The sequence below is a fragment of the Achroia grisella genome, unplaced genomic scaffold (genome assembly GCF_030625045.1).
Source record: "Achroia grisella isolate CSIRO2021 unplaced genomic scaffold, CSIRO_AGI_Agris_v1 utg669, whole genome shotgun sequence".
Classification (NCBI taxonomy): Eukaryota; Metazoa; Arthropoda; class Insecta; order Lepidoptera; family Pyralidae; genus Achroia; species Achroia grisella.
This window is the reverse complement of record NW_026712988.1, coordinates 1,158,066-1,175,271: the sequence shown is the minus strand read 5'-3', so window position 1 is coordinate 1,175,271 and position 17,206 is coordinate 1,158,066. Positions and strand designations below refer to the sequence as shown.

At 37.9% G+C, this 17,206-nt stretch overlaps 1 protein-coding gene across 1 annotated transcript in view; it reads left to right on the top strand.

Annotated features, from left to right (window-relative positions):
* LOC131849927 (calponin homology domain-containing protein DDB_G0272472) overlaps positions 1–17,206 on the top strand; it is a 94,647-nt gene that overhangs the window by 8,669 nt on the left and 68,772 nt on the right. Inside the window, exons 8-15 of the mRNA XM_059200058.1 lie at positions 65–223; positions 2,022–2,192; positions 2,965–3,025; positions 3,189–3,289; positions 4,200–4,345; positions 4,841–5,393; positions 6,474–6,568; positions 7,311–7,419. Coding sequence (XP_059056041.1) covers positions 65–223; positions 2,022–2,192; positions 2,965–3,025; positions 3,189–3,289; positions 4,200–4,345; positions 4,841–5,393; positions 6,474–6,568; positions 7,311–7,419 — 1,395 coding nt within the window. The remainder of the gene's footprint in view (positions 1–64; positions 224–2,021; positions 2,193–2,964; positions 3,026–3,188; positions 3,290–4,199; positions 4,346–4,840; positions 5,394–6,473; positions 6,569–7,310; positions 7,420–17,206) is intronic.

Here is a 17,206-nt window from a genome sequence, read left to right as displayed (position 1 = left end):
TATAACGACAAACATATATCGTATCAATTCTATATAACTAGTTTTAATTATTTCACATTTTTAGGACATAGTCCGGAAAGCGCATGACGAGGAAGAGAAGCTTCGCGAGATCGCGTTCATTAAACAGTTAGAGGCGGAGAATCGTCGTCATGAGTTCTTAGAGCAGTGTCGCACGCACACTACACGCCTGCGCTGCATGCGTCGTGACCGTCTTCTAAAGCTGGTAAGTATCGGCATCGGATATCCTGGCTCGAAGATTTGATTAAATTTGATGTTCCCTATACTTTCTTGTATATTTGATCATTTTTCAAGTAAAGAAAGTAAGCGATCAGTCTTCATAGTCAGTTCATGTAAACTTTCAGCAGAAACGATAGCATTAGTGTCATTTGCGAATATAACTACACTGGCACAAATTCAACCAATGATTGGTTGAATTTGTAATAAAATGGCCCAAATCAATGGTAAATAAAACATGTAAAATAGGCCCTAGAATTGAACCTTGTGGCACACCTCATTTATTAATAAATATTTCGAAAGTGGCCTCTAAATCGGGAGAGACGAAGAATATTTGCCGTCTGCTACCTATTTACCAGGTGTAGAAGTATGAAACCGGAATTTTCCTATAGATGGTGCTCGCTATCAGTTTAAAGACTATAAGACCGCTTCTGTAGCTTCATCTTCTTCCTCTAACAGCTGTTTAACAAGTTTGTCAACATAGAATAACCCAAGTTTCATGTACCGGTATATTTTTCCATAACTTCAAACATGTTTAGTTTTGTGCCTACGAATTATGATTTGCATTGGTTTTCTACTATCATTTGAAGAAAACTGCTGCAGAATCGCATAGAATGCTTGTCGAAGCATACGGTTAACATGCTCTTGGCAAAATTCAATGCTTTGAGCGGTTTAAAAAAATTATAAGTGGTGATTTTGACGTGGGAAACGAGGAGCAACCACCGAAAAAGTTCGAAGACAAGGACTTGGAAGGTTTATTAGATGAAGACGGTACTCAAACTCTACAAGACCTCGCGGAACAATTAAATGTGACGCAAAAAGCAATATCTCTTCGTCTGAAAGCTATGGGAAAGATTCAGAAAGTGGGAAAATGGGTACCACACGAACTGAACGAGAGGCAGCAAGAAAATCGAAAAACTACTTGCCAAATGCTGCTCGTCAGATGTAAAAGAAAATCATTCTTCATCGAATAGTGACAGGTGATGAAAAGTGGATATATTTCCCATAACTAATGGGTGATTCCAGGCGAAATATCAACATCCACTGCAAGACCAAATCGTTTTGGAAAGAAAACAATGCTATGTGTTTGGTGGGATCAAAAGAGTATAATATATTATGAGCTACTAAAACCTGGTGAAACCGTTAACACTGATCGCTACTAACAACAAATGATCGACTTAAATCGAGCAATATTTGAAAAACGACCGGAATATGGGAAAAGACAGTACAAAGTAATTTTGCTTCATGATAATGCCCTCTCACACACAGCAAAACGGGTCACAAATTTTATCGAGGCGTGCAATTGGGAAATATAAGTGCATGCGTCTTATTCTCCAGATTTGGCTCCATCTGATTACCATTTATTCGCATCATTAGGACATGCACTTGCTGAACAACACTTCGATTCGTATGAAAATGTACGAAAATGGCTCGACAACTGGTTCGCTTCAAAGGAAGGGTTTTTTTGGCGTGGCATTCATAACCTGTGGAAGAGGTGGGAAAAATGTATAAATTCCAATGGATCCTACTCATAACCTGTGGAAGAGGTGGGAAAAATGTATAAATTCCAATGGATCCTACTTTGAATAAAATAACTTTTAAAATTGTCAAAATACAAATGTGTAATTTTTCCAAAAAAAATCCGGTTTCATACTTCTACACTTATGTAAATATCGCAACTTTTAAATCGTACTTTTCTTCTTCGGAACCGGTATAGTGTAGCGAGGTCTGTCGCGTTAGCGCTGGTAGTTTTAATTTCTGCAATGTGTGACGTCGGCGGCTCGCAGGAACAGAAAGCGGCGCGAGAAGCGGCCGTCGGAGCGCGGCGACAAGCGCTGGAGGCCGCGCGGAGGCTGCGCGTGCAGTCCATGCTCGAGCGGCGCCAGGAGCGGGACGCGCGCCGCCACCAGCTGCGGGAGCTGCGCCGCCTGCAGCGCGGACACGCCGCGCGCGAGAAGGTACCGCCCGCACCCTGCACCCTGCACCCTGCACCCTGCACCCTGCACCCTGCAGTCCATGCTCGAGCGGCGCCAGGAGCGGGACGCGCGCCGCCACCAGCTGCGGGAGCTGCGCCGCCTGCAGCGCGGACACGCCGCGCGCGAGAAGGTACCGCCCGCACCCTGCACCCTGCACCCTGCACCCTGCACCCTGCACCCTGCACCCTGCAGTCCATGCTCGAGCGGCGCCAGGAGCGGGACGCGCGCCGCCACCAGCTGAGGGAGCTGCGCCGCCTGCAGCGCGCCCCGCCGCGCGCGAGAAGGTACCGCCCGCACCCTGCACCCTGCACCCTGCACCCTGCACCCTGCACCCTGCACCCTGCAGTCCATGCTCGAGCGGCGCCAGGAGCGGGACGCGCGCCGCCACCAGCTGCGGGAGCTGCGCCGCCTGCAGCGCGGACACGCCGCGCGCGAGAAGGTACCGCCCGCACCCTGCACCCTGCACCCTGCACCCTGCACCCTGCACCCTGCAGTCCATGCTCGAGCGGCGCCAGGAGCGGGACGCGCGCCGCCACCAGCTGCGGGAGCTGCGCCGCCTGCAGCGCGGACACGCCGCGCGCGAGAAGGTACCGCCCGCACCCTGCACCCTGCACCCTGCACCCTGCACCCTGCACCCTGCAGTCCATGCTCGAGCGGCGCCAGGAGCGGGACGCGTTCGAATACATTTATCCAATGAATATGTAGTAAACTTTGCCTGTTATATTTCACATCCAATTTGTTTTTATTTCAACAGGCTGAAGGTGTAAAATCACGTCTCTCAGCATTAGCGGCGGCCGCGGAAATGGAAGCTGATGGAGCAGCGCGGACACGCCGCGCGCGAGAAGGTGATGCGTTGAGGGCGCCAGGAGCGGGACGCGCGCCGCCACCAGCTGCGGGAGCTGCGCCGCCTGCAGCGCGGACACGCCGCGCGCGAGAAGGTACCGCCCGCACCCTGCACCCTGCACCCTGCACCCTGCACCCTGCAGTCTCGTATACGGAATAAGCAAGACGCCAGTCAGCAGCGTCTGGAGTCTCATCTGCAGGCCATTAGGGAGAAGGCCACTGGACCCAGACAGGCGGTAAGTGTCCGCATTAACGCCAAATTATCACGCGACTACAACGAACATTGACTTTGCAGAGATACACTTTACACAGATAGTTTACAGAAATATTACAATGATGATTGACTTTACAGAGATTTTACAATGATGATTGATTTTACATAATAATAATATCTCAGGACAATTCACAGAACGCCATCTAGTCCCAAGCTAAGCAGAGCTTGTGTTTTGGGTACTAGATATAAATACATGGATGCATTTGTTTTTGTAAATAAATACATATTATACATAGAAAACACCCAGACCAATACAAACAATCATACTCATGAATAGAAATGTTTGTACCGTGTGTGGAATCGAACCCGCGACCATCGGATAGTAATGCGGTATACTAAAGCACTAGACCACAGAGAGGAGTCAAGACTCGCCTATTTAGTATATTAGTAATATTTATATCAATAGTCTAATACCCATAACACACGCTCTCCTTACCGTGGTGGATATGAAATTTCGGATACGGATAGGTTTCGGATATAGTAATGATTATTATACTCGATACAGATAAGGATATGAAATTATTTCGGATTATCCGTTAGTTTCGGATAATTTCGGTTACGGATATTATTTTTTTAAGAAATTTCAAAAGTAAAATACAAATTGCTATAAAAATGATTTTGTAATGTGTACTATCCGATACTATCCGACACTTATTTCAGATTCGGTTACGGTTACGGATATTTTTTCATATCGGATATCCGATAGTTTCGGTTACGGTTTTGAAGTTCAGGGATATTTAATATTATTATTATTGTATTTTAATTGTAATACTATCTTCAGGGTGTTTTGTTACATATTTTTATTTGGGTCCCAACGTAAGGTTCTATATAGTGTCTTATCACTTTCAAATAAATTAATATTAATATTTTAGACGATATCAGAGAGTCAAGATCAGGGCAATAAAGAAGAGAGAGAAGAGGAAGAAGCAAGAAGGCTAGAGGCGGAAAAGAAGGAGCGCGAAAAGCAGAAGGCCATTAAGAGGAAAGCCAGAAAGATTAAGCAGAAATTATTGGCCACGTGAGTTTATAGAAAAAATCTTTTGTTCAAATAAACTTAATAAGCACTTTTAAATAGTTATATATTTTTCATTCTGCCACTTATTCGGAACGCAGACTCATCACAAGAAGAATGAGCAAGAAACTTGCGAGTTGCTCTTTTAAATAATTTTTTCAGAATGACATTTTTAAGAATTTTGTGTGAGAATATATCACATAACATATATATTAACATTTGCCCCGTTCTTTCAACTAATCTTTATATCTATATCTACACATCTATACATATAAATAAAATTGGAGTGTCTGTTTGTAATATTGAAATAAGCGTTTTTTACTACATGCATTTGAATATAAATACGGTACATACACCAAAAAACCACTTTTTACATTTTTTGTCTGTCTGTTTGTTCCGGCTAATCTCTGAAATGGCTGGACCGATTTTAACGGGTCTTTTTACCAGGTAGCTGATGTAATAACGAGTAACTTAATATAATTTTTACGTTATTATTTTCAGCGGTACCGAAATGTTCGAAGAAATCGATGACAACTCGATATCACTCGAAATAATGGCATTCCCATCAACAAACAAACTACAAAAGGTCATGCACACAATCACAAACATGATCACACCGATACTGCAAACAGAGGACAACACCGACATGGACGTAGAGGACGTCGATAAAAATAACAAGAAAAACAAAAAGAACGAGAAAAAAGCAATTGAATGTAACGGCAACACCGAAGAAAATGTAGAGAAAAAGAAATCCAAAAAGAAAAAGATTGTTGAAGAGGAAGCTAAAACAGATAATACGGAGTTCAATAATAATACAGAAGCGGCAGTGGTGGAAGAACAAGAAGTTAAAAGTGAGAATAGTAAGAAAAGGAAGAAGAAAGGTGACAAGAGTGAGCGTCCGAAGTTGAGTAAGACTAGCTCTGTGTGCAGCTCGCTCAGCGATATGAGTAAAGCGAGTGGCAAAACTGAGAAGAAAGTGCCGCCCACTATCGATATGCCATTCCTCGAGAGGCAAATGAATGAGTTGCAGCGGACTATAGAAAAGTTGGATAAGGTAAGAAAGTTTTGTACTAAAATCTAATATATAAAAATCTTTTGTCATAGTGTTTGTTATCAAACTTTTTATCGGATTTTTCAAAATTATTGGTGTATTTTTGATAGGTCTGAGAATAGGATTTTTTAATGTAATTTGCACCCGACTGCGCTAACGGTTTATGCTATCGGGGCGCTAGTGGAGGATGATAAGATGAATATGAGTCAGTCAGTTAGCGCATCGTGGCAAATTCTCCACTAATGTATCACGATAGTTTCCAGGGGAAACCTCGTAGAGGTTATCTCATATAGTACAATGCTAGCAATAGAATCCATTATCCACATTAATAACAATGAACTTCCACACTCTGAGAATATTTTATAGGTGATTTTTTACACCCCTAGATGACAAGGATGACAATTAATTTGTATCCCAAAATATTGTTTGCTTAGTCACCTGGTAATGAGCAAAGTCTATTACTCACTGAACGATTAATTGAATGACGAGCGTGCATGGCAATAGTTGTCCATGCACGGGATTTTCATTTAATTTTAGACATAGACACCTATAATATACATTGTAAATAAACTGGCTTTTAAAAAAAATATTAATATGTTTTACGGCTCTGGATACAAGTCCTTTTTAGCCCAACTTAAAAATGTTATGTGTATTATTTTGTTTTATATTTTATTAATATTTTACATTGATTTTCTTGCCACTTATTCTCAATTGGATCTATATACTGAACTGGACGGTAGGGAAAAAAATAAAATTATAATGTGAAAAATTTGACGTTCATAAGCGGCTAATATTTAGTATGAATAAATGATTTTTGAATTTGAATTGAAAATGTTATAAAAAGGAAAAAGATAGTTTTGTCTGTAATGGTCTGTAATAAGTCTTAATAAGTCGTAATAAGAAATAAGTAATGTGTCTGTAATAATCTTAGTAGTTCTTCTGGAGTGCCATCTGCACTCGCTCCCTATAATCCGATAAAGCTCTAAAGGCTAGCTGCGGCCAATAGATTAGAGTAATCCGAAAAAAAAATTGCAGAGATTCAGTGCAACACTAGACATAAAGTTAACTGATGGTTGTTTCCAGAGCTGGTTGGAGAAGGTGTCTGCAGGCAGGGTGCAGGCGCTGCAGCTGGCGGGCAGAGTGCTGGCTGCTAGTCTTCTCATGCCGCTCTCCATCAGGTATTAAATCAATCAGTACAATTAGTAAATCACGGGATCTTACCACGTTTTGTTTTTATTGAGTTCCCGATAGTAGTAATAAACGTAGTGTGAAGGTAGATGAATGTGTCTGCCTATAAAAGATTTATTTACCATCTACCAGCTGCTCTTCAGTTTACCTGTGATCATGGCGGTTGAAACACTGCCGAAATATCGGGAACTCAGTGAAAATAAAACGTGGTAACATCCCGTGATTTACTAATTATACTTATAATTATCATTATTTACACGTATAATTAGTAAATCGTATATCTATACATATAAATAAAATTGGAGTGTCTGTTTGTAATATTTAAATAACCGTTTTTTACTACATTCATATGAATATATTGTAAATACGGTACATACACCAAAATAATATTTTTTACAATTTTTATCTGTCTGTCCTTCTGTCTATTTGTTCCGGCTAATCTCTGAAATGGCTGGACCGATTTTGACGGGACTTTTTTTTGGCTGGTAACTGATATAATAAGGAGTAACTTAGGCTTATGTTCATTTTAGAAAAAAATCTTTTATTTATATATGAAGAAAGTTAAATTCCACGCGGACGAAGTCGCGGGAACAGCTAGTATAGCTGATACATCAGAATAATATATAGGCTATATTTTGACGCGGGTGAAACCGCGGGCTCAGCTAGTATAATAGTAAGTCCAATAATACATGCAGTTATGGATAGACTGATGATTGCTGTCCGTTGCCAAAGGGTGGTGGCTGCTGCGGTGTGGGTGGTGGGCAGACTAGCCGCCGCTTCCCGGAGCCTGCTGCGCTCGCACGCCGCCCTACACCTGGCCACGCTGCTCGCCGTACAACTCGTAAGTGCCCCAACTACTTATTAAGTCTATTCTACTAACTATTTAATTCCCCCCAATCGATCCTCGGTCCGATTCAATGGGAATCGAAATTATGACGGCCTGAGCCGGGGTTTGAACCCCTAGCGGTATCTTAGACTAACGTCGTATTTGTCAGGCGGGAGTTGGTCTACAGCCGCTCCATAAGTCCTTCTTTTAGTTTGGAGTGTCATCTACATTCGCCCGGTACGTCCGGTGAAGCTGTAAAGTCCAGCTGCGGCCAACAGCATTGGAGTAGTCTGGAGATGAAACTACTTAATCCCAGATATTAGCTGCATTTACATGAAACGTTCTTTCACGCGCGCCCGATTCCCGGGTGAAAGAGTATCCCGTCATACTCGTGAACGGTTGCTGTTTGTAGGGTCTGTTCTGATAACTATAATAATCTCAGGACACTTCACACAGCGCCATCTAGGCCCAAGTTAAGCTAGCTAAAGCTCGTGTTATGGGTACTAGATTGTTTGTTTAACTTCTTAATTTGTTATTAATTAAAACACCGGTATAGATTTGACGTATCTGTATTAAAGACTGCCATTACAACAATCATAAATAAAAAAAAGTAAATGCGCTTCAATCACTTAACACTAGCGCGCCATCTATGTTGAAATATTGTAACTAATTTTAGCCAAGATAACTGATACAAATACATAGATTTTTCTTTTGTAAATATATACATATTATACATAGAAAATACCCAGACCGATACAAACAATCATACTCATATATACAAATGTTTGTGCCGTGCGAGGAATCGAACCCGCGACCATCGGTCGTAAAGCGGTGTGCTAGACCGCTAGATCACCGAGGTCGTCAACTATGGCTGACTTATTTTGTTATTCAAGTAACTATTTATTTACTTATGTCAAGCTATTTGCTATTTGTATGACACAAAATTTTTAAATGTTATTTATTCCGAAAAAAAATTCTCAGATTTATCAAAACGCTCACAAAAGTTTCTTGAGAATCGAGTCGAGTCTGTTTCGGAGGAGTATGCAAACGAAAATTGTGACACGAGAATTTTATACATAAGATTATTATATATCTATTATATTAAAATAAAATTACATATTACCGTACATAGTTTATCAAAATTTGATCGCAAAAATAAGGGTCGACAATTCAAGATAACACTTAAGTTGATATTGCATAATATTATATGATGCAAACTAACTTTAAATTTATTGGTACTTAGGTAGTCATTGTAATAGCTAACAATGATTAAAGTTCTTGATTTTACTTAGTTTGTTGTTTAAAAAGATATGGAACTTTTATTTGAAAAAAAATTTGAAATAGCGCCATCTAGTGGATATACAATGTATTAATTGAATCTTTGCTTATTTTGTCTTTATGCTGTTTGCTTTTACTGAAAGTTGTATTTGTATTCACAATAGATGGCACTGCTTGTCTTGAATACTCAATTGTTTTTCTTCATTGAAATTTTTATTATTATGGACTTGAAAGATGAGTTTGGTGTATGTTATTCAATATAACATAAAATTTTATATTAAAAAACATCTGGACCTGATATCAAAAATTCTGTTATTACTAGAAAAAAAAAATTAAGAATCTCTAATAATACTTTACATTAATGAACCCCTCGCTATGTATCAAGCAGGGTTGACCTCCACGGGGTTCTCCGGGTTTTTTTTTTGTGGATGATAATGGAATGATGCACCCGCCTGCGCTAACGGTTTACGCTGGCGGGGCACCAGTGGAGGATGATAAGATGAACATGAGGTCAGGTCAGTTAGCCCATCGTGACAAATTCACCAGGAATTTAACACGATGGTTTCCAGGGGGAACCGCGTGGAGGTCAACCCGACAAGGTATATTGCTAGCAATGGGTATATTGCTAGCAGTGCGAATACTGTAACTACCATATAGTAATTTTTGTAGCTGTGACGTGGTCGTATGGAATGAGTAGTCATGCTCACTAAAATGTCCAGACATGTGGCGGCGTGGTGGGCCGGGTCAATCAAAATATGGTCGAGCGCAGTGATGGCTGGCTCATCCGTCATACTCGTGAACGAGGGCTGCTTGTGGGGACTGGTCTGCTCTTATCACTACGACTGATTTAATCTTATTGCATGATTATATTTGACCCAAAAAATTAGTGCTTGTTGGTAGTTTGTATTCACACGTTTCGACTTGTAAATGTAAACTTACAAGGATTATTTAAAAGAGCAACACACAAGTTTCTTGCTCGTTCTTCTTGTGATGAGACAGCTTTCCGAACGAGTGGTAGATAAAAAACAAATTGTTATGACTATTCAAAAGTGCTTAAATTAAGTTTATTTGAATAAATGATTTTCTATTCTATTCTATTCTATTCTAATGGGGTTATCAATCCACATTACTAACAATTCCCTTCCCCCCGGGGTTCTCCGGGTTGATAATCATCCATCGTGATAAGTTCCTTGTAATTTATCTATCTATGTGCTAACTGACCTGACCTCTTATAATCTTCCACTGGGGGGAAAAGATAAAGTAATCTATACATATAAATACAATTGAAGTGTCTGTTTGTAATATTGAAATAACCGTTTTTTACTACATGCATATGAATATACGGTACATACACCAAAATATCATTTTTTACAATTTTCGTCTGTCTGTCGCTCTGTCTGTTTGTTACGGCTAATCTCTGAAATGGTTGGACCTATTTTGACGGGACTTTTTTTGGCAGTTAGCTGATGTAATAAGGAGTAACTTAGGCTACTTTTATTTTAGAAAAATAAAGTTTAATTCCACGCGGACGAAGTCGCGGGAACAGCTAGTATATAGTATAATATACTTAATAGTATAGTATATGTATGATATTTATAGTAGTAAAGACGTTATGAACATCAAAACTAACCGGCCGGAAAATGTACCCCTTTTTCGCTAATAGAAAAAGTTGCGTAAAACCGTATAACCGTATATAGGCATACGCGCTGACAGGAGACATTCTTATAGTTATATTCTGTTTATTGTTATTTTTACGACTTTTTGTCGTTTTTGTGTGCATTGACAATTGTTTTATGTTGAACATCACATTTAATTTTGCTGGAAGTAACACACAAGTTTCTTGATCATTCTTCTTACAAATGCTCTGAAATAGCCATTCTGCTCTATAATAGATTTGTACGGAGTGTTCTTGACTATTGTAGCCCCGTTTGGAATCCTAAGTACCAGGTCCACAATATCAGATTAGAGAAAGTACAAAAAATAAATCTCTATCATCTTGCTTTTTCGGATAATCAATGTAAACATCTTACCTCGTATAATTCTAGACTCAAATGTTATGTAACTACTTCCCTTTCAAGACGTCGGGAAACATCTGAATTGGTACTTTTATATGAAATCTTACACGAGATAGTCGATTGCCCTGATATTCTGCAAAATATTGGTATAGTAGTTCCACGATCATCTAGCAGACTGCTCAATAGAGATACCTTTAATCTCCCCAAGTGTAGAACTAACTATGGCAAATACTCCCCGGTATGTCGAATGACATAGCCCGAAGAATTGCGACTCTGAAGTGGCAATGGGCAGGGCACATAGCTCGTAGGACAGATGGCCGTTGGGGCAGTAAAGTCCTCGAGTGGCGACCACGGACCGGAAGACGCAGCGTGGGAAGGCCTCCAGCAAGGAACGACGATCTGGTCAGGAACGCTGGAAGGCATTGGATGCGAGCAGCGCAGGACCGATCGTCGTGGAGATCTTTGGGGGAGGCCTATGTCCAGCAGTGGACGTCTTCCGGGCTGCGATGATGATGATGATGATGATGATGTCGAATGTGTGAGAATTACAATAATGTCAGACATATATTTGATATTTTCGGTGCATCAGTTAATAATATTAAACGAACATTAAATTGTAATTTTCTTGAAATACAATGCTTTATAACATAACTAGCTTTTGGCCGCGGCTTCGTTCGCGTTAATTTATCCCTTTATGGGTGGAATTTATCAAAATCCTTTCTTAGGGGATACCTACGTCATAAGTAGCTTTATGCATGCATAGTCTCAGCCCGATCGGTTTATAATTGACAAAGTTTCATACAAACTTTCATCCCCTTGGGGGTACAATCAATCAAATTCCTTTCCTATAATTAAATTCCTTCTTAGCGGATGCCTACGTCATAATATCTACCTGCATGCCAAATTTCAGCCCGATCCGTCCAGTGGTTTGGGCTGTGCGTTGATAGATAACTATGTCAGTCAGTCGCCTTTGAGTTATATATATTTAGATTCTCTATTAATGCAAATTATTATTGTAAAGTGTCATTTTGTGTGTGTAAAAATATTAGTTATGCATGCTGTGTCTCCATCTAGAAGGATGTATTACTTAGTTTATTTTATGTGTATAAAGTTATGTACTCTGTAAGACATACAATTTTGTAGACCTAATAAATAAATTTGACGACCTCGGTGGTCTAGCGGTCTAGCACACCGCTTTACGTCCGATGGTCGCGGGTTCGATTCCTCGCATGGCACAAACATTTGTATTCATGAGTATGATTGTTTGTATCGGTCTGGATGTTTTCTATGTATAATATGTATGTATTTACGAAAAAAATCTATCTATGTATTTATATCAGTTATCTAGTACCCGTAACACAAGCTTTATATAGCTTAACTTGGGACTAGATGGCGCTGTGTGAATTGTCTTGAGATTATTATTATTATTAATAAATTAAAAAAAATCTGTACAATAAAGAATTACAAACAAATATGATTAAATGTTTTAAATTTATTTTTATGCATATAATCTTTCACACAGTCCATATTTTCTTTCTTCGGCCGTCCTCTCCCTTTCACATCAATTCACCATCATACTAAATACCTTCAACTTTTTCTATTAGCGAAAAAGGGTACGTTTTCCGGCCGGTTAGTTTGATGTGCACATTTCAATCAGTTGCCGTCAACCTTTCCGGGAAGTTGTTAAATCTCATTGCGTTTTATGTTTACGATCTCTTACTGTAGTTTTCTTGCTTACGTCATTTGTCTAAACTGTTGTTATAAAGGGGAAATATTAGATTTTTGTTTGGAAAGTTTGAACTTAGAAAAAAGTTGTTGTAAGTATGTCACAAACTAGCTTACGTCTGAATTATTGGTAAACGGTAACGGTCATATATATAAGCTAGCTTTTACCCGCGGCTTCGCTCGCCTTAATTTATCCCCTTAGGGGTGGTATTTATCAAAATCCTTCCTTAGGGGATGCCTATGTCATAGTAGCTTTATTCATGCAAAGTCTCAGCCCGATCGGTTTAAAATTGGTAAAGTTTCATACAAATTTCCATCCCCTATTTTATCCCCTTGGGGGTAGAATTAATGAAAATCCTTTCTTAGCGGATGCCTAGGTCATAACATCTACTTGCATGCCAAATTTCAGCCCGATATGTCCAGTGGTTTGGGCTGTGCGTTGATAGATCATTATGTCAGTCACCTTTGAGTTATATATATTTAGATGAACCATCATGTGAGACCCATCATACCAATATTGACAAATCTATACATATAAATAATATTGCAGTGTCTGTTTATAATATTGAAATAATCGTTTTTTACTACATGCATATATACGGTACCAAAATATTTTTTTTTTACAATTTTTGTCTGTCTGTCTGTTTGTTTCGGGTAATCTCTGAAATGACTGGACCGATTTTGACGGGACTTTCATTGGCAGGTAGCTGATGTAATAAGGAGTAACTTAGGCTACTTTTATTTAAAAAAATATATTTTATTTTAGAGAAACAAAGTTAAATTCCACGCGGACGATTTGATGGGACTTTTTTTTGGCAGGTAACTGATGTAATAAGGAGTAAGTTAGGCTACTTTTATTTTAGAAAAATAAAGTTTAATTCCACGCGGAAGAAGTCGCGGGCACAGCTAGTAAAAATATGTTACATTAGGTGTCCAACACTAACTATAGGGCTTCATGTTACCATGTGTAAATTCATTAGCCCCTCAAATAATTCATATGTAGGTACGTGTTGCCTGCCATTAAGGCCTGCCAAACACCATATACCTATCTAACTACACTGCTATCTATGCCTATTTTTTTTACAGTGTAGGCAATTGTACGTCTGTCTATATCTATATACATATATATATGTATGAATTGCTGTTCGTTAACACTCGAGTCTCGCTGAAACTCGAGAACGCCTGAACCGATTTTGCTAATTTTTGTCTTAAAATATCCGCGGAAGTCTGTGAAAATGATGCTTGTAAGGTTGCTCTAATCACTATGACTGATTTCCTCTAAACTGTGATATAAATATTATTTCTAAGAAATTGCATGTATACACACTTAAACTTAAAAATGTAAATACAACAATTTTTGCTCGTTCTTCTTGTGAATTTCCCATTCAAATTGCTATTCTATTCTATTCTATTCTTACTGTGATAAAAAATAAAGAAATTGCATATATAATAGTAAATACAAAAAAATTCAAATTGCCCAAAAAAAAACCTATGACATGTTTAATTTTGAGGCGGAACGAAGTACGCGGGGTCAGCTAGTCATTATTACACAGTATAAAACAAAGTCGCTGTCGCTGTCTGTCCGTCCCTATGTATGCTTAAATCTTTAAAACTACGCAACGGATTTGAAGGGGTTTTTTTTAAGTAGATAGAGTGATTCAAGAGGATGGTTTATATATATAATACATAAATACCCGTGCGAAGTCGGGGCGAGTAGCTAGTATTATATAAACTAGATATTTGACCTGTGAATACACATAAATTTAAATAAACATGAATTTAAATAAAAAGCTAATTTGCGCTTCACATTTAATTAAAATAATAAAAATAAGACTATTCAAAATTGCTTATATGAAGTTTATTTAAATAATTATTATTTCTATTTACATATTGATTAATAATAATAATAATAAATTTTAAACTTTGTAATATTAAGTTTACTTGTTATGTGTATGATATGAATATTTGTATGCGTCAAATAAATATATTTTTCTTTAATTCCTTCTAATTATTATTTCTATTTCTATTTACATATTGATATTCTATGTTGTACGTTTCGTGGCCTCGTCGGTGCGACCCTTAACCGTTGCTCCCGGCCAACCCTCCGCGCGCCGTGGTGGGCGCTCCTAAAAGCTGTGCTAATGCATTTGGCGCGTTCACTCTAGCCAGTTAACTTACTACTAAACCATTTTAACTTTAAAATATCATTTACAATGTGAAATCAACTCATAGCAATTCCGACCTGATATAGTATTGAATCGTATAAGAAAGCATATTGACGGATTTAGTGGTCTAGTGGTTTAGCATATAGCTTTATTTCCGGAGGTCGCGGTTTCGATTCCTCGCACGGTATCGTGTCGTAAGCTGTAAAGGCAAGCTGCGGCCAACAGCATTAGAGTATTCCTAGTTTAGCTACTCTAAACTAGAGTAAGTTTTCTTTATAGTCATTAAGTCTTTAGAGTATGTTTAATTTACTCATTACAACTTCAAAAAAAAAACCTCGCACGGCACAAACTTTTTATAATAATAATATGATTTATTTATTTCTCCTCACAAACATGATGGCAACAATACATGTAGTATTCTTTATAGTAAAATACTTAAATTTATTATTTGAATCGATTTGCTGTGAGGAGCTGGTGTCTGAGATAGGCATAACCTGTAATCACCAGGCCCCCAACCGAAATGTGATATAAGTTAAACAAATTATGATGCTTATACTACACTAAATAAATTATAATTATACAATGTTTAGAGACATAAAAAAATAGTAGGTATGCGCTGAGGAAATTATATATATACTCTTGTATTGTATTATTGTTTCTATCGGTAAGTATGTATTTACATAGAAAAAATGTCTATGTATTGGTATCAGTTCAAACATTTGTATTCATGAGTATGATTGTTTGTATCGGTCTGGGTGTATTCTATAATATATATGTATATCTAATGTAGTTGTTTACGTTTAACATGTTATTGTAATAATTTTGCTTTTAGTTTGAATAAAGTCTTCAATTATCTAATGTATAATATGTGTTTACGAAAAAAAAAAACTATGTATTTGTATCAGTTGTCTAGTACCCATAACATAAGCTCTACTTAGCTTGGGACTAGATGGAAAAAAAAAAACTATGTATTTATATCAGTTGTCTAGTACCCATAACGCAAGCTCTGCTTTGCTTGGGACTAGATGGCGCTGTGTGAATTGTCTAGGGTTATTATTATTAGGTTGTTGGGAAAGTAATTTCGTTTTTTCCTAACTTAGGATTTAATTTTAGTTTTTGCATTCAACTTCACACTTAAGCTGTATAATTTTTATATATATATTTAAAAGGGCACCAAACAAAAACAACTGCGTAGAATTAATTGTAATTTTTCACACACAAGCCTTGCTATATGAGCTCTATCATATATCTATCATCTATCATATAAAACCACAATTAAATCCTAAGTTAGGAAAAAACGAAATTACTTTCCGAACAACCTAATAATAATAACCCTGATTTTTTTGTTATGGTATTAAGAACAAGTTTTTTTTTTCGAGTACATATTATACATGTTAAAATTATTATTAACATTATTAGATATTTAATGATTTTTTTTTGTTTTTTTTTTTGATGTAAAATGATTATATTTAATGGTCTTTTTTTTATGTAAAAGATTATTTTAATTAAAAAATACTGATTAAGAGAATCCTGTTCCCATTGATATCGGCCGCACAACAATATCGGTAGTGTAGTTTCTTAATCACGGACATGCACTCAATGCAACGCTACCGCGTAATAAAAAAATAATTACACCATATAACGGCCCGTATTTTTTATTGTCCTCTGTACAGGGTCGGATTATACATAGGGAGTGTAGGTACGGGGCCTGGGGGCCCCATAACGTGAAGGGACAAATAAATTACAAAAATATGCATATTTGTCCATTTTATTGTTTATATTATATACCGATATCTATTGTTATTTATATCTTGTATCTATTATTAAAAACTATTTCATTTCAAATTGTACCGTCTTATTAATTGTGATCAGCGCAACGGTTGACTGGTAGAGAATGCCATCAGGCATACATACAATCTGTGGAATAAAATAGAAATAGAAATAATCTTTATTCAAATAAATTCAAATTCAATACAAGCACTTTTGAATAGTCATATTTTTACACTACCGCTCATTCGGAACGCAGATTCATCACAAGAAGAATGAACAAGAAACTTGTGTGTTACTCTTTTGAGAAGAATAAATAAATGATATAGTAAATAATAGCAATAATAGCATTCTGAAATCAAAGGGAAAGGTATGAATATAGGGGTCATATCATGACGTGTGTCCCATATGATTGTTCATACGTGAACGATCGATCGACGATCGATTGAACAGATGCCATTCGGTGAGCCATCAGCTTGCTCGCCATTCGAGTTTTCATAAAAAGAAGCTAGTAAATAATTAAGACTTATTACTCAGGGACCCAGGGGCCCCAGAATTGCTTACTTACAGGGTCCGACATGATTATTCCGGTCCTGCTTCGAATGCTGGTCGATAAGATAATGTAGAGTTGCGATCCTCAGCAGTGAGGGAACGATTAAGAAGAAAAAAGTAATGGACTAAATTAAGGGCCCTAGTATTGATTATTCAGGGCCCCGACATGCTTATTCCGGCCCTGCCTTATTACAGCGACATTAAAAAATATAATACAATCGCTAATTGGTGAAATACCGAATGTTACGTACAAATTCTGTGGCCGTTACCGCAAAAAATAAAACTTATCTCACACGGTAA